The 26,281-nt window shown below is 41.5% G+C and overlaps 1 protein-coding gene across 1 annotated transcript; it reads right to left on the bottom strand.

Moving 5' to 3' along the window:
• Positions 1 to 1,262: 1,262 nt before the first annotated feature.
• On the bottom strand, positions 1,263 to 25,694 carry OBI1 (ORC ubiquitin ligase 1). The gene is made up of 6 exons (XM_087757499.1): positions 25,380 to 25,694; positions 19,927 to 20,062; positions 18,894 to 18,985; positions 16,985 to 17,233; positions 13,087 to 13,175; positions 1,263 to 3,598 (listed from the first exon to the last, which is right to left on the bottom strand). Exons 1-6 carry the CDS (start codon positions 25,449 to 25,451, stop codon positions 2,098 to 2,100), a joined length of 2,139 nt encoding a protein of 712 aa, XP_087613625.1. The 5' UTR covers positions 25,452 to 25,694; the 3' UTR covers positions 1,263 to 2,097.
• Positions 25,695 to 26,281: the final 587 nt, after the last annotated feature.

Below are 26,281 nucleotides of genomic sequence, written 5' to 3'. Positions count from 1 at the left end.
TTAACCTTAGGCTTGGCTCTTCTATCCATTCAAGTTGCATGACATGTAAAATCAAAACATCCATATTGAAGAGCAAGCCCATAAGCGGTGTTCCTGTCCAAAGGACTAGAAAGTAGCATGAAAACCCCCCCAGCATTTTCCTTTATTCTAGTTTGATTTCAGGTATGATACCAGTTGTATCCATGTTTCCATCACTGAAAATTACTTGTGTACCAGAAGTATACTGGAGTATAAAATAAAGCCCATAAACGCACCTCCACCCAAACCCACACTGAAAAAAACCAATGACCGTAACACTTATTTACTGCATATTTGCAATTGCTTAGCAATACAAGGATGTTTTAAGAAAGTAGTAGAGACGTGTCTGAGAAGCCCTTGCCTCTTCTCCCAATGGGTTAAATCAAGGCATCATTTTTTGACTTCTTAGTAATCAAATCAAGTAGCAGCTCATGTCCAGATGGTTTTGCCAGCTCTCTAACTTCTGAAAAGTATGTTAAAATTGAATGACTAGATTTTTCTGTGAAGATTAAAATCCAGGTGGTATACTGAAAGCAGTATACGAAAGCACAATGCCATCCTGCCTGTCACCAGGAAAGGGTCCTTGCACATATGGCTTGAATGATGATTTTCTGGTAAAGCTGTTTCTCAAAAAAGAAAATGAACGACCACACCAACTGCACGAATGCATGCACACATTACAATGTGAAATGTGGTTCTTGTTCAAACTGCTTACAGGACTTAACTCTACAAAAGATGAGCCAGGCTATTGAAATTTTCCAAGTGGCTATCCCTCTTTTCAAAGGGACGAAAGGCAGCGTATGGATTTTTCATATCACAGGTATTGATGAAGCAAGGATGTCTGTTTGTAAGAAATGCCATCAGAGGCCTATACAGAAAGAAAAACCTGCATCTTACAATTAAATAGGCCCTTAAAAAAAACTTAAACACAATAATGCAAAGAAACCAATTTTGCTTTGCTGCTTAATTAGGTCTCCTGCCTGTAGTAGGCCATCACGTTATGTTGACCTATGCAATACTTTATGGAAGAGTCACCTCCAGAGAGGCCGAAAGCCATTTCCATCAACTGTATCGACGCCGACACTAGAATGGTAATACGTCTAACAAGGAGGAGGAAGGGAGATTTGATTGTTTTGTGAATGAGCTCACATTTATGTTTTACAAAACTTAGATATTTTCCAAATTATGAAAAAAAAGTTTACCCATTCTCTTTTTGCTAATTCAATATTTGAGGCAACATCAAGTGCTTATAACATGTTTTATTCAATTCACATAGAAAAGCATGCAGTATTAATGTAAAATGGTACAGTATTAATGTAAAATGTTCAGTGCACATTAGGTAAACAAGTCATTAGCATACAAACCCATTTTTATGGTCTATACAGGCATACTGAACACATTTAGAATAACAATGCTTTTTGGAAACTAAATTAAAAATTGTGCTTAACTTCAAAAAATACAAGCTATGTTTGCAGTGTTAAAGAAGAGACATTTTCTAACTGAAGTGCTGTAATCCTGAAAAGAAAGAGGCTGCTACCTTACACCCACTTAAAACAAGAGTTTCAGTACAGTACAGTGCTATCAAGCAGTCCAAGCAGCAACATTTCCTCTGGGAGGCAAGTTTTATGGCAAAACTGACATTGTTTTATAGCAATTTCGTGAATCCATAGGATATATAGCCAGTAGCTGCCTTACATGCACAAAACGTAATCTTTAGGAATGGGAAACATAACCTTTAAAACAAATTCTTACATAAAGGACTGATTTGGCAAGACCACTAAAAATTGTCCTGTTCAAGGGAGCCACTAGCTGTGCTCACAACTGCAAGATCATGTAACCTGAAAACTTAAAAAACCCACCCAAAACCCCCAAGTAAACAAAATGCCCAGCCAAAGAACAGAATCTGGAATGGTTCTTCTCTAGGAAAGAGCATGTAATGGGTAAGGGAATGTTCAGTTTTCACATGGTTGAAAAAGACAGGATCAGATTGCATGGAAGTCATTAAAAGTTAAGTTCACCTGTAAATATTAAACATTTGCAGGCTGACGACTTTGAGTCATGTTCAATTTCCAAGCAGAGTCAGTTTTTGGTGGTTTTTGACGGACTAGCACTGGAAAGGCTGCTTTGAATTTTCCTCTTGGTTGACTGACTGACATTTTTATTTTTCCTTTCAGTTATAAAGGAAGACACCCAAGGAGGATTAAGCTGATTGTGCAGGTCAGATGACATCTTTAAAAAGCAGGAACCGAACTTTTGTTCTTCAAACAACCTTTGTGAGTTACTGAATAGTAAACTCTGGGAAAAGTCTCTTTGAAATGAACAGTTTGGAGGTTTGATATCACTAGCCACTACGTTTTGGCCCGTAAACAGCGGAAAGTGGTCATTCATATCTAGCTCAGATGGGGACAGGACGGAAAACATAGCAGGTTTCCAGCCAGTTCTGTCAACTGCCAGATTGCTTGCCTCTGGACACTTCATACTCTGTTCCTCATTCATCTCTTCCAGTTTCTTCTCAGTTTCATCCAGAAGCTTAGAGCACTCTGTTGACTTTGAAGAATTATCAAGATCGGAGGACTTGAAATTATAGCATGGACTCTTGCTGTTGTCTGATTCGGACATCATTGAGTCCAACTCAGAAATTTTATCGAGGTAGGCAGCATCCATAGATGCCTCACTGGAGGTTCTTGTGCGATTCATTTCGGAAGAGCAGAGAGTATGTAACCTTTTAGGCAAGCAAGAACTTGTTTTATCACTGGACTTTGCTGATGTCTCATCTGACTGACCAGGTACTGAATTTTGCTCTGATTCATCAAAATCTAAGTTCTCAGGAAAATTTGTTGGGCAGGTCCCCCAAAAGCCTGATTTTCCTGTAGTAAAGCAGTTTAGCTTCTTTTCGCTGTTACAGCTGCTTGTGCTGTGCTCTGGAGAATCTTTGCTGCAATCATCTGAAGTGTCACGAAACTCTTCAAATTTCAGTTTTCTCAGGAATGTTGATGGTTTCCTTGCATTTTCTTTTCCATCAGGAGTGTTCAACTGAAGGCGACTGAGAGACAGAAAAGGAGTGCACGGTGGTGGAAGATCATAAAGTTCTTCATCCTTATATGGGGTACATTCCTCAATTTTATTCCACTGCTCTTCTAAGCAGGCATCCATATTTGTAGTATTTTCATCCAGGAGAACCCCCTGACATCCTGGAAATAGTTCTTTCTTTGGGGCACACTGGGTATTTGAGCCATTTGAACCATCTTGACTAGAAGAGCTTAAACAAGTTCCACTGGTTGTCAGCTGTTCAAGACTGTCAGGACTTTGACTGGCAGTCAAAGCTTTTTTGTCCTCAACTTGGGTTTTCAAACATGTATCTTCACTGCTCTCAGGTCCTTTAGCATCTGTGGAAAGCACTCTCTCACTAACAGCACTCACTGTCTGGGTTCCTTCGCCTGCATTTTTCAGCTGTAAAAGCTGACATTCCATTTCTTCTATGTATTTATCACTTCTTTCCAGTGCCTTTTTTAGACGGTTCATTTCACGTTCACTTTGTTCTACTTTGGACTGAAGTGCAGCTACTGTAAACCTACCAAACCTGCAAGAAGCAAAAAAGAAAGAAAATATTAAGCTGGAAAAAGACATTCTCGTGGTGCTTTGCAAGCTCATTTAAAGAAAGAATAAACCATTAAACGCTCTGTTAATTTGAAAACAAAAGTCAGAACTTTTCTCTGCTAGTTATGAAAAAGAATAAATCATCATATATAATGTACAGGTGGAGGTGAATACCTGAAAAGCCAAAATTAAACTATTAGTGGTAGTGAGGCAATAACACGCAGATTACCCTTTCAGGGGCTGGTTCTATCAATTCAACTCAAATATGCATGAAGAATTATCCCCTAAAACAATGGCAAAGATTTATGATAACATTTGAACAGTGGTCCACATCTTGAAATATTTACATTCAATCATTTTCCTACAGTACAGCAGTGTTTTACAATACATTTTTTACACAATGTCACCTTGTCAAATATAAAATGCCAATATGAAATTCAGAAATTGCAATAGTCCTTTGAGGTGGTTTAAATACTTATATAGACCATTCCAATTATGTTCCCGTTAGATATACAGCTTTTCCTCAGCCGTCGTGTGGATGGTACTTCCACCTACTTCAGAGCTACTTGTTTTTTTGAGCTTTACAACCGGAACAATCTAATTTCTTCCTTGACTCTAATACAAAAAACCTGCCACCTGTGGTTTGTGAAAGTTGTGTGTTCGTGGGGCTTCCAGCTTGAGCACATTTTCAACTGCCAAGATACGGACTTGCCTTCCTCCCATCCTCCACCAGCTTTCAAGACTGACCTTCCCCAGAGGGCAGGTGAAGGTTTCAGCTATATGCCCTGACTAATTCTAACCTGTCTCTGACAGGTGGGCACCAGGGAATTCCCTGCTCCATCCGAGGCTTTCAATTTACAGAAAGAAAAAAACAATTAAAGTTCTGGTATTATTAGGAAGGAGGGAAGGACCTGCAGCCACCCTACAACTCTGACACATGAGGTTTTATATCACAAAGAAATGACAATTCTCTATGTGGGCTTACACTAACCTGCACTTTCCATCTTGCAGCTCCATGTTACAGCACAAGTTTATATTCACTCTTCTAGCACAAACACTGCCTGGAATTTCCACCCCGTTTCTTCATCTGTCTGTCCCTCCTTCAGCATCTTTCAGAGATAATTCCCATTCCATTTTCCTCATTCCGTCCCCTCACCCCTTTGCAAAATGCTCCCACTGCAACCCTTAGACCAGTGAGGTCTGAAGGTGGTATATCTGTGGCCTGCGACTATGCTGGCAAAATATCCATGAATCTATGCATGCATTTTGAGTAAAGAACTGAACTGTATTTTGTTTCTTCAATTCCTGAGCCCAAAGCAGTAGGAAACTGCTCTGTGCTGACAACTGCAATGCATTCAGGTGGGCAGCTGGCGAAAGAAATAAGGGGTATCACAAGCCCCAGACAAGCTGGGCACGAGTGACCAGATCTACTGACATATTTCACAATTCCACTGCTTCTGCACGTTTAAAGGACTTTGAAGATTTTGGTGTAGATGGTTCAGTGGTGGGAAGATTCACGCAACAGTCTAAGTCAGTTGTTTCACAGAACTGTTACTAGACCACTTTTTAAATCAGATCAGCCTAAGCTCCACGCAGTTTTGGTATGTGCCACTCACTGCTTTGTAGACACAAAATGGCAAGGTAGCAGTTTTATATTTAGAATAGGAGTGTTCACTCAGTAAGATTTTTTCCCCTAAAAGAAGCTGGCTGGATTGGAACCCTATTGAAGCAAGGACTGCCTCCCCATCTCCACATTACCTCTACCCAATTACCTTTGTCTTCATAAAAAAGAAGACAGACCATTTTGCATTTGCTTACTCTATGGGTAGCAAGTTTTCTCAATTGATTATAGCAGTTTCTCTACTTCTGGTTGCATGCAAGAGGGAAATGGGAGAAAAGGTGCATAAGACTTCCTCCCTCTCCCCTATGAAACTAGATTAAAGCGGAATCACAGACAGCTCAGGAATGTTTTAATTATATTTTCAGATGAAGGGGGTTACAATGAAATAAGCGTCGTCATACACAACACATTTTGTCTTCTTCCCTCCTTCAGTAAAAGTAACTCAGATTTTGGTTTAAAATACTGAAGGAGCCACTGTAGCACAGCAGGGCCCAAGAAAGACCCTTCCTGTTTCCTAGGGTGATTCAAAAGTATTTATTTTGCCTTTTGCTAACAGATCTGTTCACACAGCCTTACAGGAGCAAACCTTACACTGCTTAATAAAGGATATAAAAATGGTGCAAAAATACAACTTAGCTTAACATCCAAGCGAGAGATGGGGAAAAATGCCTATGTAAAATAAGGAAGATTTTCTGGGGTCTGCTGTAACAGACGCTTTGACATAAAAATTCAACGTGTTTACATTTATATGCATACCTGGCAATTCCTTTCTAATGGAAGAATGGTGTAGTATGTTTATTTAATGCAAATAGCATTAGTGACAGCCAGAGATTTGCTTATGAGGAAGAAGTAGTGTATTCTCAAGTGCAACTTTTATAACAAGTGTCCTCCGGTTAAAAAAAAATACAGTATGTTGTTCAAAGCCAAACAGCATCACTAATATGTTAATTGTTGTAGAGGGATGTGCTTGGGAATTTTGGTTTTCAGAAATGGAGCATCTGACACGCTGCCTACAAACAGTTACCTCTGCAGTTAAGCACCAGAACAGTAGTTGCTTTCTGTTCCTGCTTTGAGACTTGTATGCATTTATTTCCCAGATTTTCAAGGACATGGATTTTTAAGACAGCCATATTACAATGCACATATTTAAACCAATTACTCCAGACCAGAGCATGACATAGGTGTTTTATTGACTGATCTGGCAGGTCAGCAGATAGTTTAAAAGATATGCATATTTTGCTTAAAGAAGCCAGAATCCTCCCCATCTCCCCAAAGCAAACCACTCTCCTAAGAGATCTCCTATGTGCCATAGCCAGAAAGTTATGGTCTGATGATAATAATAATAATAATAATACAATGCAGTACAGTTACATGAAAAGAAATTAAGATTTGGCCTGACACTCTAGATAAATTATTTTTCCTGAAGTATTTGAACCGTTCCACACTTGGTAACAATTTGATACATTGTTCAGCAGAAGTTAAGGTATTCATTATACGTGTGGTAAAGAGCACTTTTCATACCCTCACGGCTGGACCAAGTCTTTTCAGTGTTAGGGTCTTGTTCTTTAGCTGTATCACTTAAACAATGAGTTTGTATCTCATTGCATTTGTTTCCATTACATCCTCTCTACAGAAACCTGAAAGCCCAGAGAAACTAGTGGTCACTCAAAGTGAATAGAGAGACATTTCAGGTGGGATTTGGATCCTTCAACACAGAAACCTAGTGACATTTTAAATGGCCTAAGGTCTTTTATACGACTGCTGGCCTCCAGCTATCACTCTGGAAGGATACAGGTCTCCTATAGGTCCTGTATCGCAGCTGCCAGCCCCAGGCAGGCGTACTGGATATGTTATAGTGTCTGAGGTGACATTGGATGTCTAGATGAGCACTTGAACCTTATATTTCAGGACCTTTCCTCAGTTAGAGTCCTTCTTCTTGTCCCAGCATTATTCTAACTTGACACCAATCAGAAAGCTGCAGTCAGCTCTCATCTACATTGACCAAAAAGAACTGACATTATAGCTGTAATGTTTGAGTAACCCTCTTTCACATTATTCCACAACTGCTCCCTCCGTTATGTTCGAGTACTCCTGAAGATGTCCATTTAGAAACTCTTTGGGAAGTTTAAAAGTCTCTCGCTCACAAAAGAACCAATTTCGTCAGTTGTTTCTTCTCTTCTTATCTATCAGTTTTGCAAATTCAGCTTTAGGGTTTTATTTTCACACATCAATGACCACTGACTGTAGCAAGTCTGTCTACCTGAGCCCTTAACTCAGTTTAAAACCACACAACCTCATACAAACATTCCTCTTTGTGTATAGTAGGCAGCTGCAGCAAACAGTTCTCCTGTATAACCATTTACAGAAGACTGGGGTGGCAAGGATGCCATGGAAGACGACTCTCCAGTTTGAATCACCTGATGGCCCAGACTGGGGACCACCCTGCAGCTCAGATACATAAGCATGATCCATCCTCCAAAGGAAACGGAGGGTGAGAAGTGGGAAATGACAATGTACAGTCAGGGCTTGCCACAGTTCAAGATCAGGGCAATGCCAGAATGCACAACCAAACCCAGCCCCATCATTTAAATACACATTTTCACTTGGGTTCTGCAGTTAGATGGGAAGAAAGAGGTAGGAAATCCAAGACCAAAACAGCTGAAAGCCCTACTAGTTTCTACAGCCCTTCTGTGATATCATGTACCAGATGCAGCTGGATGAGAACGCATCCTGCAATCATCCTCTACACCAACTATGAAAGGTGATTTGCAGTAACATCTTGACCATATCCCAGGTTATATACAATTGCCTTAAAAGTGTGTTGTATTTGCATGGGCGCATTTAAGAAGAAAAAACAAACAGTTACTGTCAGATGGGGGCTTTTTCCTAGCAAGCAAAAAAAAAAAAGTCAAGAGATACACCTGAAGTATGTTGCTCTATTTAAGATCTGAAGCCAGAAAATGAAAAAAAAGAATCAGTAATGGAATATAGATCCACTGAAGAAAAAGTCCTGGGCATAGCCCGCTACTGCTTTCCATTCTGCAGACCAGGCTGGCTGACAGAAGAAAGTGTACCACTGCTCCTTCTTGAAGGAAGTAGTATAAACATTTGCTATAACTAATTTTCTAAGCTTGTAAAAGATCAAGTTATTTTCAATATAAGCAAATAAGGGGCAGTAAATCCCCCTCCATTGCACAGTTCACAGAGTACAAACCAATCGGAAGACACATGGTCTTCCTCATGAAATCTCTCCTGAGCACCAGGGAAATCCACTTCCTTCACATCCCACGAGTAAGGCTAAGCTTTACTGTTTGTTGGATGACTGCAGAGCAGCAGGATTTGAACAGAAGAACAGCCAAGGTCCATTCTTTGAAAAGAGCTTCTCCTTTCACCTAGGGAATTGGGTGAATTCAGACAAATGTGCAAAACCTCTCCAAGCATTTTAACATCTTTCAGTGAAGCAGCACTGGTCTTCCAAGTAGGAAAGCCAGATTATACCCGAGGCCAGTGAATAGCATAAACCAGAAAGGATTACTTCAGAATTACTGCAAAAAACCACCGGGCAACCCACAAAACCGAACAGTGAGATCTGAATGTCCTTACCCATCTGCTTAAAGTTTAGATCTTTACGCCTGGAGTGGGTGCTTCCTCAGGGTTTAATGCTGTGACTCAAGAACTCAAAGTTGTTTTGAAGGCTACTGAATAGCATTTTCTCCTATTTACTTTTAAGGCCACGCTGCAGCTGGTCTTTGAAGAAGGCCACTCCTCTGTGACAGCAAGCTTGCGGGCTGCTGAGAAAGAAGCCCAGTTTTCTACCAAGGAAGATAGAAGCGTTCTTACTCTCTGCACCCTGGACATAGGTTACTAGAAGCCTATTTGTAGGCTCAGTGAAATGCAGACTGAATTAAATAGTCTGGCATGAGTGGAAATATTTGAGTTAGATAAAAATTGAATGCTGTACAGAATGACCTAGAAAGTCAACAGGCTTAGATTTCAGTGTTCAGGTACCTGAAGTCACAAATCTAGACAAGATAAACAGTAAAACTGGAGAAAGGGAAAACAAAACAAAACAAAACAACAACAATAAAACAACTCACAAAACCAGAGAAAAGAGATAACACAACAATTTTCTGCATGTTACAGATAGTTTTTCAGACTGGGATTTTAACTGGCAGAAGAAATTAAATATTTAGGGAAAAGACTCCTAGGAAGCCCCGCAGTCTGGTTCAAGCTAATTTGAATCTAACCATTCATAAAATACACTATACCCTGGAGTAGATGGACTTGCTAGTTATTTTCCTTCAGGTAAAAAGCAAACATCCCTTTGCCAAAAATGCTTTTAGATCCATTGTGCCTTGCCAATAGACCTAACAGTTTTCTATTTTAAGTAGAGCTGGAAGTAATAGGGCTTTATCATCCTGCAAAACTTAAGTTTTAGAAGTTTTCCTGTTCTGTATCAGGAAAATGGAAGTCACTGAAAATTCTTCAGGAGAAAGAGCAAACAAAGAGCAAGCAACAACCACCAAACACTCAGTCTGATTTGCCTGAGCAATGGGAGACTAACACAGGTCTTTGGTAAGAATCAGAACAAGAAATTTGCCTCTATTTGCTTTTCAGACCCATGCCCCAACTATATGATGGTTATGGTGTTCTGGTGAAGGTCTATTCTCAGAAATGTTTCATGAAAAAAAAAATTTAATCAATCAACATCATCAATTAAAAAATTGTGTAAAAATCCCTGACATGGCTGCAATGTCAATTTTATTGACGTACATGACATTTTTCAGCAGGTTTTAATGGATACGAACAAAGAAAAAACAACTCAAGACTATGATAAAAGGAAAGTTTTTTATTGACCACTGAAGAAGGCCAATTATATTTTTCCTGTGATGTCAGAGGTAGAGTCTGTGTTACAAAGGGATCATTCACCTGCCATCAGTGTTACCTTTGCTATAAAGCAAAGCCTACTAAAATAATTTAGGTTGTGATATTTAGCTCCCGTGTCATTATGCACAAAATGAACTACATTCAGGATAAGGGGACTGAACTATGACAAATCCTTTCAAAAATAATTTGATACAAGTTTTAGTTAGTTACCTAGCCAGTTGTTTAAGCATGAATCCATACCCGACAATCTGAAGCTAAGGAATATATGACAAATGAAACAATGGTGGTGACACTAAATTATGAAGATCCAATCCGGTAGCTATTTTAAATTGCACTATAGTGCCATTCAGAAGCTTTTTCCAAAAATTACTTTCTGAACAGTCCTTCAATTCTGATTTCATAAGCAAGGTAAGAAAACAGATATTGCACGCCCTGTTCAGTGTGCGAAGCCTAGCTGAAAGACCTTTTAGATATTATCAAAGTGTGCCATCAGAACTGGAAGAACATTTAAAAAATGTCTTGATGTTAGGTCTGGTCTAGATATTGACCAGACTAATGACTACAAGGGTGAAAGTTAATTTATAAAATCTGCTAACAACACTAAGATGGGAAAGACTTCTTACCACCTGAAGGACATGACTGGAATTCAAAAGAATTGTCTTAAGTTTGACATGTGCATCAAAACATCAACCTGAGAAAACCAATAAATGGGTGAAGTCCCACACTTTGGAAGGGGACATCAGCAGCACAAATGCAAAATGAAGTAGGAAGGTAACTTTGTAAGTAGCTATTTAGCAGAACTGGTACTGGCCATTCGTGCTAGAAATGCCAGGTAAAAGGAAGCAACAAAAAGGGTATTGCAGGATATCGATATAAGATGTTGTAGCAAGGCACAAGACAGGTTTTCTGCTCTTAGTGCTACTGAAGCGTCATTTGGAATCTAGTACCCAGTTCTAAGCATTATTGCTTCAGAAAACCAGAGACACTGGAGAGCCCTGAGAGTACAGCAAAATCAAGCAAATCAGTTTACTTTTTCTCTTAAGTCACACTTACCTAGAAGAACTGGACAAATTCACTCTAGAAGACATGACTAGGACTGAATGGCTATAGGTAGGGTGAATCAAAATTGCTAAATTTAAGGTGCAGAAGGGCTTCTCCCAGGACAAATTTTTCCTTGCATATACTTAAATTCTTGTAGTACACCACTGGGCTCAAAGTCAAACTAAAGCTGAAGATAGCAGAAGCAGGGTACAGACATGCAACTGCCTACACTCCTGAAGTGTTTGAACTGTGTGTGGCCCAGCTTAAGCCTGATTCAACTCACGTGCTCAATTCCCATGCACAGTTCTAGAGTTAGCACAGGCCAAAGATCATTCCCATTCCCAACAGGCAGGTAGGATATGACTATTTGTCTGGAGATTTAAAAAAAAAAAGTTTAATAGTAGTGACACGGACAGGCCAATCTAACTGGCATCTGGGTTGCAAAACAGACCTTGACACTGTCCAATTTCTAATAACATTTGGCTATATCTGTGCTTCTAAAGAAGAAAGTGACTGGCTGTTGTTTTAGGCCACACTGGCAGAAGATAGGAAAATAATCAGCTTGCAACAAAGACTAGTTCTTCACACACACACTCCTCCAAAATCTAATTTTCTGACCAACAGGATTGTAAAGCATGCACAAGTTAGATAAAATGGAAATTCTCTCCACTGGGGAGTTTACCTGACATCAGTAAAGGAAAATCAAGTTAGATGATCTGGTCTCTTCTAGCTTTTCTCTTCTAGGATTTATTTAGTTACATCTATTGACTTTTCAAGTTTGGCATCCTTGCCAACTCACTCTCAAATCTTATGGGAAAAGACATTCCATGCCATTAAAGCCCTCTCCATTGCCAAGACCTTAAACAGGACTCTATCTCCCTTATTAGGGGACTTTAGGGCAGAATATACTTTTATGCATTTAATAGCATAGCACAAGGATCATGCATCTTCTTTCCTGTGGTCTTGAATGACAAGCAGTCTGGCAAGCAAGCTCTCTATAAGGATGAATTTCATCTTCCAGCAAGTGAGTTGTGAACTAGAACAAAAACCAGAGATCTCTCTTCACACATTACACAGGTACCCCTCAACCCCCTTCCTCAAAAACACTGTATAAACCTCCGGCCAAAGCTGCTCTTAGCCTTCTAAGTTCTAAACCAATGAGAGAAAAAAAAAGTAGAAAACCAATGAGAGGAAAAAAGGTAGAAAACCAATGAGAGGAAAAAAGGTAGAAAACCAATGAAAGAGAGGAACACAATTTTAAAAACATGAACATGTTGCTTCACAAAGTACTTCCAAGGAGAGGTACCTTAGCACACAGCTGTAATCAGTATGGCAAAGTTTCTGCTTTTTGAAGTCATTGTCATTTATGTTTTAATTGTTTAAGACAGAGTATTAAACATAGATGTCAGTTCTGGGAATGATGTTCTCATGCTGCAGAAGGTCGATTCTACGTATCTTGCCCAGACACCAAGCTATCGGGGACTTTCCTTGAACAGAGAGCCTAAGTCCACAGAAAAAAACCCTGAAGGCAGCAAAAGGAAGAACAAACCAAAACAAATACAAACAACCAGAACCTTTACACTCAGTAACAGACCACCTACTTTGACCATATACCAGATTTAGAAATCTCCCAATAACAAAAATAAGTTAACTGTAGAATTCAACTAATAAACCCAGTCCTTCAATATTGGGCAGATAATGCAAGGAATAGCACTTGTAGTCATGTCATATTCCTTCACTGCAGACTTGCTGCTATTCTGTAAGTTGCATTTGTCACCCAAGTCTATGAGGATAAAAATTCCGAAGTCTACCTGGAGACACATATGCAACACCATGTACACCACCACAGTTTTAGGTTAAAGTCCTACAACAGTTAAACAGTCTATAAATAAAATATGGTAGCTTTTAAAATATTCACATACTTTTGGGGTGATCTACTATCAACTTCAGCTTTTAGTCGCAAATTCTCTCTTAAAAGGCTATTGTTTTCCATGCTCAGTTTCTTATTTGCCTAAGGAAAAGAAAAGGAAAAAATAAGTATACAGTAAAACAGAAATGACTTCTAATATTTATAGGACAAGCTGTTTCTCCTTTTTAAAGAGACAGAACTAGAAATGCGAAGGCACGAAACAGCCTTCAGACAGGGACACCACTTAAAAATCACCATGGGAAATGGCTTGCAAAAATGAATAGCGAACAGACATTTTTTATTTATATTCCCAAAATACATCGCAAGTGTCCTATCTAGGGAAATAAACACAACTATGTTAGTTAGTACAGAAAGTCATTAAGGAGATGTACTAATGGCAATTCCATGTTTTTTTTTCTACATGACTAAATACGTTAAGTACATTAACATTACAATGTGCAGGTATCAGCAAAACTAATGTTGAACAGCTTCCTCCATTCCAAATTAGAGTAAGATTACTTTGGTTTTTTTGGCTTGTTGTTTTTAAAGCATAGTTATCCTATGGATGTAAATCCGTTACGACAAGCTATTTGCAGTCTTTCTTCACTTTCTTCCAGGACATTGTGAATAAGACTCCTGATTCACAACCTTTCTTACTCCTTGAATTGAGGTCAATTCCTTCTTCTCAGTTCAACGGACACCCTTGTTAACAAGATACTTCATACAAAGAGAAGTTTTCCTGCTGCCGTGTTTCAGAACAATGAATGCCACCATCCTAACAAGTAGAAAATAGTCTTTGCACTTCATAGTCTGCTCAATCTCCGTATGCTGAAAACGGCACCACCAGTCCAAGACTCGTAATTCATAGCCTCAATTACATGATGCTTCCACTGCATAATAGAAGTATGATCTAGAGTTAGATTTGAAGAAGAAGCTATGCAACTGGGCTCAGGAGTGAAATGTACTTTTTCAGAAGCATCAAACAGTGCATGAAGAGAGGCAGAAAACTCTAAATGCTTATACAAATATCCCCAGCAACCTCTCCAGGTGAGGCTAATACAGTGGGGCATACGGGGAATGATGCAGAAAAAAAATAAACAAACATCACCCCCACCCCCCAACACCACAATATTCCCACGGGCAGAAAGAGTAAATAGAGCCTTCTGGTAAAGAAGGAATGGGAAGGGTGAGCCTAGGACTTGGGTGCCTGAGTGTCAACTATTTGGTATTTAAAAAAGAAAAGCACAGAAAACTACCCTGAAAGCAATGAGTAAGAATCCAGGACACCTGACTTCCAAAGGAGCATCAAACTATTTGAGAACATGGCCAAGACCTTTCTCTCTTTCCAGACACAGTTCCCCCAGCCACACAATAAAATAGGAAATTGCATGACTTGTGTGGAGTTGGTAGGTAGGGCATCCACCTGGCACATGGCAAGGCAGAATTGAACCTCTTCGGTGTCCTTCTTCCAGGGAGTGCTCTACCCTCCAAGTCAGTAATCCGCAAGGGATCTCCACCTGCAGCACAACGTCTAGATTGATGAGTTCATGTAACCACGTTATTAATGAGCGCACTTTGTCTAGTATGTCTGCTACTGGGTTTGTATCACCACTTCCATGCTCGTTATGACTCCACTCAAAGGCATAACATCTGCTTTGGGAGCTTCTGCTCTAGGACATTAAATGATAAAGGTGACTGCTATTTCCTGACTCTATCTGGTTTTAAGAAGAAAGTGATGGCAACCACATTTTCTGAGGGACCCTGTCTCACTGGGAAGCAATGGGTGGTTGAAGCTCCTGGGCCAGGTACTTCAGGGGATAAGGTTTCTGGTGTACATGGGAAAGACGTCTTGCTGTTCAGACTGCAGTTGGTCAGTGCATGCTCAGAAGTGAAACAAGGTCCAAAAGAAGAGCCAAGTGATTTTAGGTCCTTCTGGAATTGAGCTCTTCCCATCTGTTCCCTGTTCAACAGCTGCTCTGTTTAAGACTTGGTCCATAAAACCCATCTGAACCTCTATTAGTATCTAACCCTTAACCAAATTCAGAGACTCCATAAACTTAAAAGCCTTTTCTTGCTAAGGCTGAAGTTAAACTGAAAAAACCCCAAACACATCGCTCCCTCAGTCCCTGCTATATTCTTTTTACTTACCTAGGGAAAAAGTTAAAAATCTTAGTCACCACAAAAAATAGAGGCAGTACAGCTTAACTTTACGGGGGGAGGAAAAAAACCACCCCAAACCAAAAAATTAGGCAGATAAGAACGTGCTGCGAATCCCCTTTTGCCAACTACAAGTGACCCCGAAGCTCCTGGGATCCTCTTAGGAGGGCAGAAGGTGTCCAGCTAAGCTATTGAAAAAGCTAATTTTGGAAACTCAGTTTATTCCTTTAAGTGTTTATCATGCGTGCTGGTTTTGGCTGGGGTAGAGTTAATTTTCTTCATAGTGGCTAGTATGGGGCTATGTTTTGAATTGGTGCTGAAAACAGTGTTGATAACACAGGGTTATTTTCTTTATTGCTGAGCTTCTCACCCCACCCCACCAGCGACTAGGCTGGGGGTGCACAAGAAGTCAGGAGGGGATGCAGCTGGGACAGCTGACCCCAACTGAGCAAAGGGATATCCCATACCATATGATGTTGTGCTCAGCAATAAAAACGAGGAATAAGAAGGAAGGGGGGGAAGTTCGGAGTGATGATGTTTTGTGTTCCCAAGTAACCGTTATGTGTGATGGAGCCCTGCATTCCTGGAGATAGCTGAACACCTGCCTGCCGAATGAATTCCTTGTTTTGCTTTACTTGTGTGCGTGGCTCTTGCTTTACCTATTAAACAGTCTTTATCTCAACCCATGAGTTTTCTCACTTTTACTCTTCCGATTCTCTCCCCCATCCCTCTGTGGGGGGAGGGAGTGAGCGGCTGCGTGGGGCTTAGTTGCTGGCTGGGGTTAAACCATGACATCATGCAGTCCAATCAGCACCATAATTTGCTTTAGACTACACAGAGGCAAATCTAGTAGTGTCCCATTAACAACAGAATGGCAGAACAGTGTAACATGGGCCTCTGAGCCTGTAGCACAGGAAAAGTGTAAACACTATTAATGCTTACAAAAGAAAAAAAAATTCCTAAACACATAACACTTCAGTTTTGCAGGAGGCAACCCAGGATTGTTAATAGAAGCAATAAAGGCAGCATTTTGAATAAATGCAAGTCCAGTTCTTTCCACCTTGCCTTTCAAATTAATCTTGAAATTTTACTCTTCTTCAGCGTTTGAGGTGATCCTTCTTGTGCCCACAGGTAGATTTTGCAAGATATTTTTATTTAGATGTATTTTCACATGACTATCTCCTGCACCCCTCCTTCTGCAATATCAGGTTTTCTTTTATATTACATTCAAGATGTACAAAAAAGCCGCAGGTTTCCAGTAAAGGATCTTCTGGTCATAAAATGCTGAAGCTTGTCTATTGTTGGTCAAAGGGTCAAGTTACTCTGTCTCAGCAAATTGCACCAAAAATATCGGCTAGCAGAGAGGGCAATAGTGCAAAATCTGCCTCAGCCAACTGTACTGTGTTTGGCCATTGAATGTTGTAAAATAGATATATTATATAGATTATTGCAAGCCTGAAAAATCTGGTCATCAATACTGGTGACAAGTGCTACTATAATCCAATTACCCAGTCATACAGTGACAGAAGAGTTGAAGAAGAGTCACATACAAGACTCACTAGAAGAAGCAATAACATCTGACACTTGCAAAGGCTATATGGAAATACTATGATACACCAACAATCACTGGAATTCAATTTTTTCCTCTTTCTTCTGGATCTATGAAGTACCCAGAGGTCATGCTAGCTCTCACTCCCGTTTAACTAACACAAAACAGTTACAACACAAGATAGCTGAAGAAATGTATTTATTACCTCCTTTAACTTTTCCACATTATCCATCACCTTTTCATATATATCATTGGCAGCTTTCAGCTTTTTGCTCCATTCCTCTGGGGTTTCTGGGCCACTGGTACTTGCTTCATCTGCTGACTGGCTAGTTTCCTCATTTTGGCATGATAAAGCTGATGCTGTAGGATCCAGAAGAGATTTCAGCTGTGTCTGTAAACTGAGATTTTTACCTCTCAGATCTTCCACTTCTTTTTGCAGGGATTCTATTTCATCCTAAAGGTGTCAGAAATTCACAGGAATTAAACGAATGCGTGAGATTAATTAAATAATACCGGCAAGTTCCCACAGCACTTTAGAAACATGGGTTCTCCGGCAAGCCCAGATGCATGCCTTCACTTACACATATATCTAAGTATGCTTATGTATTGTGCTCTAGGCAGGATTTTAATCAACCTGCACGCTCAAGCATAGTGAAGGTTTTAGCGAAGGGAATCCCTTGACTACATAAAGGACCCTGAACAAACTGGCGGGCAGACCAAAAGCTTCAAAGCATGCAGCAACATGAATCTATTATTAGGGCACTCTGTGGGAGGATTTCCTGTATCAAGAGTGTTCTATAAGGTCGTCCTCTGCTGACTCATTTGCTGTTATTTGAGAATGTTTCTCTCGTATCATTCTGAAGCATCACATGTTCGGATGCTAGAAAGTCTCAAGATTCAAACCGGACAGAACACTGCCTGGAAGAGGCTGCTCCAGCTACACGAAAGTAGCAACATCTTAGGAAAGACTCTCAAAATGCAAAGAGCAAGGCTTTTAGCTGTATTGGTCTGAAGCCACAGAGAAGCAAAAAAAAAACCTTCAAAAGCTTGTTGTTAAAAGGATAAAAGAAATAATTTATGCTGAAAACATGTCTTCTGCACTGTTCACCAACTTAAATACTCAAGTTGCTCAAGGTCAGATTACTAAAGGAGGTCATATACGGCATTTACATTAATCTAAGGCACATTTGCACGAATAATCAAGCTTCCCCCTGCCCCCCATCATGAGAACAGCAATTTTAAATTTAGTTTTTTTGATGAGATTTATATTATCCTATGCCTATCTGTGTGATTTTGGAGTTCATTCAATAGAAAGGCAGGAAACCTCCTTTTTTCTGACTCCTTCTTTCATAAAGGATGAAAGAAGCTGAGCTACAGGCAAGCTTGTCATTAAAGACAGCCCTTACTTCCCCAGTGTTAAGGATATATACAGTGTCCATTTCCTTTCTCTCATTCTCCTCCCTGAGACAGGTTTCCTTGCAAAATATGTGGTCTTCACACTGCTGCTATTAAGGAGACAACAGCTGAGAAAACAAAGTAAGCATATTCCTTATTAACACCTTTTCATCTTGTTCCTAAGAGAATATTTTTCCAGCAGGAGAGTGGAGATAAACTTGCAAGCACTCACTCGCTTTCAGAAAACAATAAAGCAACAATGATAAAAATTAACCTATGCCATAAGGTTACAGGGGGCAATTTTATTTAGGAAGGAATTTAGTCTCCCTGAGCAACAGGGAATTACTTCAGAAAATGTTTGCATTTGTATTGAAGACAAAACAAAAAGCCCCCAACACCCAATATACATAAAGAAAACCCTCCCATACCACCTGGGGGTGGAATTCCCACAGAACTATGGTATTGACTGTACTTGGCTACCTGTAGCATAGAAAGAATATCACCATGACTTCAGTGGGATCACTTCAAGCACCAGCAAACACTCTACCGTAACCTTAGCCAGAAGGTAGGATTTTAACGCAGCTGAGTTTCATGTAGATTCAGTATAAACCTTTACTCAAATTAAAAACAACAGGACTCAAAGCAAAAGGACCAGTTGTATGCAGTAATTTAACAGCTGCAGTTCATCCGGAAAGTCGCAACACTCCCCATGTCCTTACCTCATATTCCTTGTGGAGCAATTCAAGCCTCGTTTTACGTAGGTGTTTTCTGACTGTCGGACTAAATATAGTATCACTTTCACTCGTTCCTCCTAAAGCAGCACAGGATGAAAGAAACACTAATATTGTTTCTTTTTCGGTCAATTCAACATTAGTAATCCACCTTATAGCGTTTTCCATATTATCAACTACAAATACAGCTAATATTGGACCAAGCTACTGCCATGGGAGATTTAAAGTCCTTTCATTTTCAGAATGGGTTAAACAGGAGTATCTATTAGTAATGTTTAGAAGTCAAAATCCTGCCTTACAGCAGGAAGACAACTTTTGAATTTTTCAACTTTGTAGTTTCCTTGACAGAATCCTATCTTATTTAAGACCATACTATTAAAACAGACCTAAGAATAACAAAAGATAGTGTAAGTTTTAGATATCTTTTTCTCTCAGAACCAAATAGTAGAGCTGACATTTTATGTCAAATAAAGATCTCAGTATTTCCTAGCTCTGGGGAAGTTCAGATCCTCATTCAAGTGTTACAGCTTTGACTTATTTCTGTGCTAAGAGACATTTTCTTAAAAAAAAAAAAGCAAAAGGGAGGAAATGGTAAACAAAACAAACAAACAAACAAAAAAAGACCACATACTGATTCAAGATTCTGGATTTAAGCACACTATTTCTCAGCTAAATGCTATTCTTTTAGGTCAACAGGTTGCAATACATAGGTAGAGTACTTCAAGCGAGATGCATTTTTTCCAGTTAAAGGCACCATCCAACCAAGATTTAGAAAACAATCATTAGAGCTGTGGGGTGCTTGCTGCCTTTGAATAATCTAGCCATTAATACACACATCATCTTCAGAATTTTTACCTTGCAGCTATTATGTATGCTTCTGGAAAGAGTTAAAGACAGATCTTCCTTAGACACTGGTAAAAAAAACACAGAGGAAAAAATATCCAGACATCTTTGGACTCAAAAGAATCTCCTTCAGCAGTAAATATCAGAAAGTTATTTCAAAGCCTAAAGTTTTCCTTACCTATAATTTCCTTGCAAGGATTTTCAGGTGTGATGGGAATCCTGCAAGCTGGACACTGATTATTGTTCTTCAGCCACACTTCAATACAAATGGAACAGAAGACATGGTTGTTGACGCAGATGACTGGGTGACGGACCTTTCAGTAATGGGGGGGGGGGGCAGGGAGAAAACAAAACAAACAGAAAGATACTATGAATACTTTAAAACTCTTTCAGGGAACAGAATATGAAAATACACTACTCCATCTCTCAGTGCAAGTCTGGTCTTGCAGGAAAGAGACACTTGTTTCACAGGGCTAGCTAGGAGTGACTTCCTGACTCACAACACCAAACTTCCCTGTTACTGAAGGCACCAAAGCTATAACCATTTTTGCAACACTAAGGTCCGTGATTCCAAGAGCTCATTAATACACAGTGTGGCAGGCACCCTTCCTTCACCCCACAACCTCCAAGAACTGCAGCCAGCCACTCCAGTGAAATGCATTCGCCTCCCTCAGTAGAAGGGGACCATAAGACACACATTAACTGATTTCCAAAAGTGAGGGAATGAGGGATTGCTCCTGGCAACAACCAACACTTTGCCTTGGAAGAGGTGTCACTGAAACAGATAGTGTTACAGATTAACTCTAGCCTGCACATAATCAGCTTCATGGAAATCAGCCTTTAAAAGGATAAAGGCTGAACCCACAGAGGAGAAACATGAACCAGCAATCACTAATTCAAGCCTCCTGCTAGATATGCATTGCTACTAAATAAGTCATTACCCAAGAATGCGGCAGCTAACTGAAGGATTAAATATTCCAATCAGACACAGATCCTTTCAAGAAGCTTTCCCTCCTCTTCCAAAACAGCAGGGTAAACAAACTTTTAGAAAATATTAATGACAATGCATTATTCTGTCTTGTCATTTAACTGTAAACCCTGCTTGAAAGTAAGTGTGCATACAGGGACCAAATAGGATAAGGAAGAAGACAACTTTCCTCTATATCTATGCCTTACTGCAGCTTCTGTTACAGCTTACTGTAATACACACTCTCAAATCTCTTAAGACTTAACAGTACTATCTGTGTTAGGGGTCTTAAAAATAATTATTTCTTTTTCCTCCACCACGATCTTTGCCAAAGAAACTTGTTTTGAGACACAGAAGTAGCAGTATCTATTACTTTAGACTCTACGGTGTTGCACTTAAAACCCAAGTACAAGACAATTCTTTCAACTTTAAAATAAGTCCTCATCATCCCCAAGATCTTCCTCTTTCATTCTATTAGTAATCAAACTAAAAAGGAAAAATGAAACATTTGCAGGGAGAAGCAAGCACTGGAAAGGACAGCCAAAAATCGCTTCGGAAAACAGATTAGATGTGTCCTGTAGTAATCATACCCATACAATCAGTGTTGCACAAGCTAAAACCCAAGCGTTTTACCACTGAAATACATATGGATTTGAATTAAGGCTCAGATCCGTCAGCTTCTTCTCCAATTTACTGTCTATGTCTCTGTCACATTACGGGATTCACAGCATCTTTAAAACCTCCAATATGACAGTCCTGGGAGCCAAAGGATTTATCTATACACAAACAGAAACTCAGGTTATTGAAGGTGTGAATACAGAGAGACTAAGCGATTTCTCCAAGTGTCTGCATACTTTCAGCTCTAATTAACAGAGGCTTTTTTGTGATTAATGCAAGCATTAGCACACCAATGCTTTGGAAACATTTAAATATTACAATTTCAATTATATATTAAAAAAATCTCATTATTTACTGCTTTTCTTTCCCCGAAAAAGAGCTTTCTCCAGCTTTCCCACCAGCAGCTAGAAGAAAAAAAAAAAACAACTTTTTCTCTAGCCGTAGTTCGTTCTTCCTCAGAAGCAGCCTAAGAAAAGTTATATGGATGGTGATGATAGGATACAGAGCAGATAAACAAAATAATCCAAACAGGAAAAGACATTTCAGGAGTGCAGGTCTCCCCCCTGGGGAGCAAGAGACCCTCAGTTACCCCAAACCTGACACGGAAGCGCACTTCTTGCAAGTGAGTGATTACTCCATATCTCTAGCAAAATAGTAAGTCACATTTATTACTCTCCAGGGTACAGTGCTTCTGATTTACACACCTTTACAAGTTTCATTTCAGGGTTGAGGTTTATACTTTTGTTGGCTCAGGATCCACACAAAGCAATCCACGCGACAGCAGCAGAAGCCGCTGTTGAAGTGTCACACAATGGCTGGGGGTGCCACTGCCCTTCACCGAGTCCCTGAGATGCTGACCGTGACAAGCCCGGGGCGGGGTATCGTGATATACTCATTACTAAGAAAGCATTTCACTTGAATTACAGCACAGTTTCAGTTCCTTAATCAACCAGAATGTCTAGAAAGACTACAGCCTATTTGGTAAGACTTGATCAGCTAGGGGATTTTGAGCAATTTCCCAATTTCTCCCCACGCATAATGCGATTCCTCTGCAGATCAAAATCAAATCCTGTACACACCTATGTCACTTTGAAGGCACTTCTGGACCTTCAAGCAGCATTAACGGAGGAGCAGGCGTGTGGAAAAGCAGGCACATTGATACCAGTGAACAAATCCCCAGACATCCTAGGGGGTTTCAACACACACAGAATCATGTGTGTGAGCCCAAGCAAACTGTGAACACCAAAACCAAGAGGAGAGATTCAGTCATTCTAGGACGAGTAAACCTAACGGCCTGATGCAGATGGCTTCTGATCTGCTCACTAATTATGAATACAGGTATGTTAGAAGATAGCTCAGACTGTGTTAAAAGAACATTCAGGTAACGAACATGAAATTCATTCAAGCAATTAAGTCTTATTATAAATGGTTATTTGCACATCTTGCCAATATACTTTACGACACTGTTCACACTAACAAAATGGGCCAATGTTCCCCCCCCCCCCAAGATTTCTGCTTCATTAAAAACAATGAGTGGTCCACATTATTGAATGAGTTTCTCTTCAATATCTCTTTTTAATCCCCTTACCATTATGCACAGTGAATAGTTTCTATTTTGCAGCCTGTCCTTTGTAAATTTTGCAGAGATAGCAAGAGGTAAATTCTGATTGTAGGGTGGGCCTTCTACTCCATTTGAAGTCTATGCTACAAACCACAGAATATGTCAACCCTCAATGACACTTTCTGCTCCCCCTTACAAGATAGGATAAAACCGGCAAGATTTTTCCCTGTCGCGGTTTAACCCCAGCCAGCAACTAAGCCCCACACGGCCGCTCACTCCCTCCCCTGCCCCCGGTGGGGTGGGGAGAGAATCAGAAGAGTAAAAGTGAGAAAACCTATGGGTTGAGATAAGAACATTTTAATAATTGAAATAAAGTAAAATAAATAATAATAATAATAATTATAATTATAAAGAATATACAAAGCAAGTGATGCACAATGCAATTGCTCCCAGCCCGCTGACCAATGCCCATCCCACCCCCGAGCAGTGGTCACTGCCCCCCAGCCAACTCCCCCAGTTTATATACTGGGCACGACATCATATGGTATGGAATAGCCCTTTGGCCAGTCTGGGTCAGCTGTCCTGGCTGTGCCCCCTCCCAGCTTCTTGTGCACCTGGCAGAGCATGGGAAGCTGAAAAGTCCTTGACTGGTGTGAGCACTGCTTACCAACAACTAAAACATCAGTGTGTTATCAACATTATTCTCATACTGAATCCAAAACACGGCCCTGTATCAGCTACTAGGAAGAAAATTAGCTCTATCCCAGCTGAAACTAGAACACCCTTAATTTAAACTAAATAACTTTTTCTTCCTCTAAATTACTCTTGAAAAGAGAAGAGCTTTTTCTGATGATGTTTTTCAATGAAGTTCCAAGCTGGAGACAAAGATATGTACTAAAAAAAAGGACAGCCAGAGCCGTCAAATTTTGGCAAAATTTAAACAGCTTCATGCATCTAAAAAGGAAAGCATTCAAATATCTTTATTACAGATATCACCAGTAGATTCACTTAAATAATGTTAATATACTACCTCAATGCAAGATACCAAGTAAAAAGAGTGTGGAAATCTCTTCCAGTACAAACTAAGGAACATCAGTTCCTGACCAACTCCAGAAAAGAAGGAGAAGTATGAAACAGTGCCTTGAAATAACCCAGTGGCTTTATAGCAAAATATGAGTGAATACCTAACAAATCTATCAAGCGCTTAGATTAGAAAGTCACCAGAATCAGATTCAAATAGCAAACACATTGTCAGTTTGATTTCGCTCTCCCCTTTCAACAGTATCCACTCTGCATTACAGACACAGTAAATTTGTGTTCTCCTCCATTTTCATTAAACAGATAAATAGAAAAGGAGAGGTAATGGGACCACAGCCAGGAAGCCTTGCTTGGCTTCCACAGAAAAGCCAAGAAATGAGTAAACATGGTTGCTAAAAGCATCACTCTGCCAGAGTTAAGAGAGTTGAGAAAAGGGAGATGTCTGACAACTTTCGCTACCAGCACTACACCTACTTTATACATCAAACACGCCTGTTCTTTTGTTATCACTCAAGCAGAAAGGGTCTCAGAGTAAAGGCCATGCGAGATAGAAAGAAACTGGACAGTAAATGCCAGAGTAGAAACATAAAAGGTTAATTCTTCCCTTGTAATTACTATTCTGCTTTAAGAGGTTTGTTTTGTTTTGGAAAGCAATGAAACAAGGCAAAAAATAGTAATGGGGGATGAGCACAGAACTTGAGAAGCAATTAGTGACAGCTATGAAATTAGCTCTGGGGCTTTTAGAGAGAAACAGGCTAGCAAGAGCCCGCCGCTTCCCGAGGGAGAAGAGAAAGGGACTGAGAAAGGGTCAGAAAGAGGAAACGGAAACTTTTTCTCCAGACTGCTGCAGTTTCGCCCGATACTGTTTAAATCCACTTGGTTATGCATCCCCTCTTTGTTTCGCTTGTCCTCTAGGACACCGCACCACGCTGAAACACACGCTCACCTAATATTTTGAAACATTCCAGCTCCTACAGATATCGGACGAAGAAAAACCCTCAAAACCTTCACCCTGGGAGCCATACACCCACCCCTCGGGGCGGGGGCGACCGGTGCCTCGGGGACTGGGGCCCCGAGCCCGCTCCAGCAGCCCCCGGCGGGCTCCCGCCGCGATGGCGCACGGTTCCCACCATCCCGACGCTGGCAACAAACCTCGCCCGCGGCCGGGACCGACCCCATGGGGGGACGGGATCCCCTCCTCACCGAGGCGGGACCCCCCACCACCCCGAGGAGAAAGCTCTCCTCTCCCCCCCTCCAACTTTCTTCCCATCGCGAAGCCGCAGCCCTTTAAAAGAGACAAACCCGCCGGGGTCAGGGCTGCGGGCCACGGCCGGGCCCCCCGAGCAGCCGCCGGCCGGAGCGGAGCGGGCCCCCCGCCCCGTACCCACCGCCGGGCCGCCCGCAGGCGAGGGGGGCTGAGGGGGAAGGGCAGCGGCGGCGCCGTTACCTTCCCCAGGCAGATGTGGCAGGTGATGGGCAGCGTGAGGGAAAGCGTCACGCTCGGCCCGTGCTGCGCCATCGCGGCGGCCCGGCCCGGCCCGGCCCGGCCCAGCCCAGCCCGGCCCCGCCAGCACGGAAGTCCCGCAGGCGGGCAGGCGGTAACGGCGGCGGCAGCGGCCCCCCGCCAGCTCCGCTACGGCAAGCCGGCGAGGCCAAGCCGCCGCCCGGCGGAGGGAAGGCGGTGCGCGCTTTTGCGGCGCTCCCCTGGAGGGCGGGCGGGAGCCGCGGCCCCCTCACGGCTCTGCCCGCCGCCGGGCGGCTGCTGCCCCCCTCGCGTCCCCCCGCCGCCGCAGGCCGGCCTCGGCGCCCGCCGGGGCAAGGCAAGGAAGGCAAGGCAAGGAAGGCAAGGCCAGGCCAGGCCTTGCCAGGCCTTGCCGGCCCGCGGCCCCGAGGAGGTGGCCTGGGGGCCCGCCGAGTTTTTGGCCTACGCGCGGCCTTCTTGAGGGGAAACACAGCGCAGTGGGAAGCGGTTGGGAAGGGTCCGTTGCAGGAGGCCGACACCGTTACAAGGGCTCTCCTTTCCCCTTATAAATTTATCCCTCGCTCAGGTTTCATCGTACTGAATTAAATAAACCGGCCGTTATGATCCTGTTGATTCCCTGGAGCCTTCCTCTGTGCTTTTCCCCGTGTCTCTTTCTTTTTTTTTCCATTGCCCCCCAGCTCCCACGCTGCCCTCCCCCTGCACAGGCGGCTCGGCCGAAACCCCCCTGCTTCTTGTGCCAAAGCATTGTCTGTCGGCTCAGGTGGGATTTTCACAGGCCATGCGGCTGCGGCTTCGAGGGCGACAAGGAAACGAGGACTGCGACAAGGAAACGAGGACTGCAATAAGCCCCCGAGCCCTGGGAGCGC

This window comes from Nipponia nippon, unplaced genomic scaffold (assembly GCF_047370975.1).
Source record: "Nipponia nippon isolate SJK-2023a ecotype South Korea unplaced genomic scaffold, ASM4737097v1 scaffold_2, whole genome shotgun sequence".
In the NCBI taxonomy this organism is placed as follows: Eukaryota; Metazoa; Chordata; class Aves; order Pelecaniformes; family Threskiornithidae; genus Nipponia; species Nipponia nippon.
Note: the sequence above shows the minus strand (reverse complement) of the source record. Positions and strands in the feature narration are given on the sequence as shown.